This window comes from Cryptomeria japonica, chromosome 2 (assembly GCF_030272615.1).
Source record: "Cryptomeria japonica chromosome 2, Sugi_1.0, whole genome shotgun sequence".
Lineage (NCBI taxonomy): Eukaryota > Viridiplantae > Streptophyta > Pinopsida > Cupressales > Cupressaceae > Cryptomeria > Cryptomeria japonica.
Genome location: NC_081406.1, coordinates 372775166 through 372779544, shown reverse-complemented (window position 1 = coordinate 372779544; position 4379 = coordinate 372775166). Strand labels below are relative to the sequence as shown.

The 4379-nt window shown below is 36.4% G+C and overlaps 1 protein-coding gene across 1 annotated transcript; it reads left to right on the top strand.

The window, feature by feature from the left end:
• Positions 1-3100: 3100 nt before the first annotated feature.
• Positions 3101-4154, top strand: LOC131050532 (uncharacterized). Its single transcript, XM_057984733.2, has 2 exons — positions 3101-3204; positions 3308-4154. Exons 1-2 carry the CDS (start codon positions 3101-3103, stop codon positions 4152-4154), a joined length of 951 nt encoding a protein of 316 aa, XP_057840716.2.
• Positions 4155-4379: the final 225 nt, after the last annotated feature.

Here is a 4379-nt window from a genome sequence, read left to right as displayed (position 1 = left end):
CAAAAGTCAGAAATTTATCTTAGAAATCCAGTTGGGAATCTTACAAAAGATCTCTCACCTCCTCAGTTATGCTAACCCTCGGGAGTTTTCGTTCCCAAATGATTGTGTGTAGAATACCCTTCGGTTCCACAAGTCTACACAAGAAGAGATATTTACCTGGGAAACCCGGGGACGCGTCCCCTACTTGAAAACCCCCGTCCCAGTCCCGGGGACGTTTCGGGGACTTGGGGACGGCTAGGGGACGTCCCCCCGCCGTCCCCAAATTGCCAGATTTTTTAGGGGACGTCCCCGAAACGGGGGGACGGCTGCCCTAGCTGTGGGGGACGTCCGTACGTCCCGGGGACGGCTGGGGACGGCTGGGGGACGTCCCAGCCATCCCGGGGACGGCTAGACGTCCCCACATCTAGGGCTAGGGAAAATTATTTATTTTCAATTTTTTTAAATTTTTTTTAATTTTTCTAATATGCCCCTCTATCAATTCAATTTTTTCAAAATAGTTATAAAAAATTAATAATTAATAAATTATTGAAAATATGACTATTATTTTAATATTTTTCAAACATTGACCCTCTATATTGAAAAATTAAAAAATTAAAAAAACGACTATTAATTAATAATTTTTAATTTTAATTTTTTTTCATTATTAAATTTGAGTAGTTATAAAATCAAAATACGACTATCTATATTAAATAAAATAAAATTAAATTATTAAAATAATAAAATTAAAATATTAAAATAATCAAAATATTAATAAATTAAATTAAATTATTAAAATTAAATAAAATAATAAAATAATAAATAATAAATTGTTAAATTAATTGTTAAAAACTTAAATGTTAATGGTTTTTAATTTTTAATTTTTATATCTATGTTTCAGTTTTATCGTTTCATAATTCATAGCAAACATTAAAAAATTAAAATTAAATTAATTAATAAATTTTAAATTTTAAATTTTAAAATTATAAATAGAAAATAAAAATAATAAAATATTCATAATTTAATAAATTTATAAATTTAATTCATAAGTCTTAAAAGACTTATTACTCTGATTATACCATACAATATATGATTATATCGTATGATATAATCACATACAATAAAATCATATATCGTATATGATTATATCATACGATATAACATATATGATATATCGTCTATTACTTTAAAAGCTTAATCGCTACGGACTTTGGGGCGGGCATCATTCCGCAGGAAAAAAGAAAACGCAGGGAAAAAAGAAAACGCAGGGAGGTTATTTGCAGCGTGCAGGGCACTAGAAAATTGCAGTTGATCGATTTTCTGTTTGGAAGGAAAGTCTGAGATAACCATCGCCTAGGGTTAAGGAGGATTCTGGATTTCAACTTTCTTTTTGGTCTTCAAGTTGCTGCAAATTGGCAACGTTTGGCAAGGTATGTAATTTTTTTTTAAGGCTTTTAGTTTTAACTTTTAAGTTTTTTGTTTATTCACCAGTCATTCCCAGTGGATAAAGACTAAGAGTTGAAATTTTAAATTTATTATTTTTATTTATAGTTTTAACTTTTAAGTTTTATGATTATCTATTTTAAATTTTTAATAAAACAGTAAACTTAAAAAATTTCTGAGAATCGTTTAGCATCTGATATATTTATATTATCATTATGAGATAAATGTCTGATTTTTTTTTTTTTTATCAGTTCATTCAAAGAATCAAAATAAAATACAATGAGCAGCTGTGGGACTGACAGTAATAGTGACCATGAAGTGGAAGTGGTTGGTGGAAATACAGGGGGAAGTGCTGAGACTGAGAGAAGTGGGCAGCAACCCAACATATTTAAATGCCCTTCAATAATTATGAGCACATATGCAAAGGGCCCTTTTAATAAAGACAAACCTCTTCTCCAATTTGCGACACCTAGGCCTAGTGGTGAAGGGAAAAAAAAATCTGGAGGGAGTAGGGTGTGGGGTTGTCATGTTTGTTTGAAAGAATTTAGGGGCAGCTACACAAGGGTAAAGTCTCACTTCTTGGGTTTTTCAGGTCATGGGGTCATAGCTTGTCCAAAGTTAACAGATGAGGAGAGGATAGAGTGTCATAGATTGCATATGGAGACTGAAATGGGGAAACAAAGTGGGGCAGTCCTAACACCTTCTTTTTCATCTTCACAAGCATCTGGGCCTATGACATCCACTATTGGCAGTAGTCAAACTGAGACAAGAGGAAAGAGGAAGGTTAGTGATAAGGGAAGGTCGGTAGAAGCTTTGTTTAATATAAAAGGACGTGAAGCTACAGAGTCATCAGTTGGTAGATTCTTTTATGCTAATGCCATCCCATTTCATGTGGCACGTTCCTCTTACTTCAAACAAATGGTCATGGATATAGCCTCTTTCGGTCCCACATTCACACCCCCTGGAGATCATAAGCTACGGACTACTCTCTTAGACAGAGAGTATTCCAAGGTTAATGTGTTAATGGAGGATATGAAACGAACTTGGATGAGGACAGGTTGCTCTATTGTGATGGATGGGTGGACTGATGTTAGACATCGGCCACTCATCAATGTCATTGTCACATGCCTTGCTGGTTCTTATTTTTTGAAAGCTGTGGATTGTTTAGGGAAGCGTAAGATGCAGAGTTCCAGTTTGGCATTTTGAGAGATGCCATAGAGGAGGTTGGGGCTGCTAATGTTGTACAGGTGATCACTGATTCAGCACGTGTGTGCAAATCAGCAGGTTTGATGGTGGAGGGTGCTTACAAACACATCTTTTGGACCCCATGTTGTGTTCATGCATTGAACAATGCATTAAAAGACATAGGGAAAATAGATTGGGTGAAGCAAGTGGTGGCAGAAGCTAGAGACATTCAAATGTTTATTTGCAACCACCACACCTCACTTGCTCTTTTTAGATCATTTTCAAAGAAAGAGTTCCTTAAACCCGTTGAAACAAGGTATGCTAAATTGCTAATGCCACTTAATTTTGTATCAAACTTCCAACTTTTTAATTTAATTCTCATTGAATAAAATATAGATATGCCACTTAATTTTTTTATTATTTTAATGAATTTAGGTATGCCACTTACTTCATCTTGTTGGAGAGGATGCTTGAGGTGCATGATCCTCTATAACTGATGGTGGTGAATCCTGAGTGGGGTAGATGGCGGGAATCAAACTCTATTGGAGGAAAATCTGTCAAACAAAAGATTCTTGATGACAATTGGTGGTCCACTATGAGGTAAGACATCACTGATTTAAAGATTTTATTATCAAATTGTTGATTGTTTTAGATTGCTGATTTTCATATTCTAATTTTAATATTTTGAACTTTGCACTTGCAGATATGTTTGCTCTATCATCTCACCTATTGTAGATGTCATTAGATATGCTGATACAGACTCTCCTAGTCTTGGAGAGATATATGAGACATTTGACAGTATGCTTGGGAAGATTAAGCAAACAATTTTGGCCAAGGATCCTACTTTGGGGTTCTATGAGCAACATATTAGGCCCCTTGTGACACGGAGGTGGAACATAATGAACACCCCGCTTCATATGGCAGCCTATGCATTGAATCCCAAATGGTATGCACCAAAGGATGGAAGGTTGCCTCCATGTGACGATGATGAGGTTTTAGATGGGTTCACGCGAGCCATTGATAAGATATATATAGAGGAGCAGGCTTCCATACTTCGTGCACAATTCCTTGACTTCACAAATCTTCGTGGTCCTACATTGAGTAAACCACAGGCGAGGTTGGACATAGCTATATTAGCCCAGAGAGAACCTATTGGATGGTGGACATGGCATGGGAGGGATACACCACAATTGAAATTGCTTGCCACTCGCTTACTTTCGCAGGTTGCTAGTTCCTCTGCTGCAGAGAGGAATTGGTCCACATATGGCTTTATCCACTCTATCAAGAGGAATAGACTTACCTCTAGACGAGCGGAGAAGCTAGTGGCCGTGCATAGTGCTCTTCGACTTCAGGATCGTCAGACTCCAGAGTATCGACAGACTCCAGCTTTACGATGGGATGTTGATCCCGAAGATGTGGCCCAGGTTGATGAGGAGGAGACACCACAGGGATTGGTTGGGATTCCATTGGACGAGGTGGACATTGACCAGGACAGTGGCATAGACTCAGAGGACTCTGATTTTGATGCAATGTTAAGAGATGCAGATTAGGGGCAGCATTATACTTTGCTTTGTAGTTTTTAGTATTTACTTAGTACTATTTTGATTTCCATATCGCAATTGACAATGAAACAATATGGCAGCAGTGTAGCCTTTGGGCATTTTGTATGTTATTTCTTTAATATCTATTATGATATGCATATTGACAATGTGAATGAATTGAAATTCTGAATTATGAGTGCATATTGAGTATTGACTATTGAGTCTATTGATAAT

Coding starts and splice junctions, on each gene's coding strand:
- LOC131050532 (XM_057984733.2), top strand. CDS start 3,101: ATGGTGGTGAATCCTGAGTGGGGTAGATGGCGGGAATCAAACTCTATT. Junction 3,205..3,307: donor AATTGGTGGTCCACTATGAG/GTAAGACATCAC, acceptor TTGCACTTGCAG/ATATGTTTGCTCTATCATCT.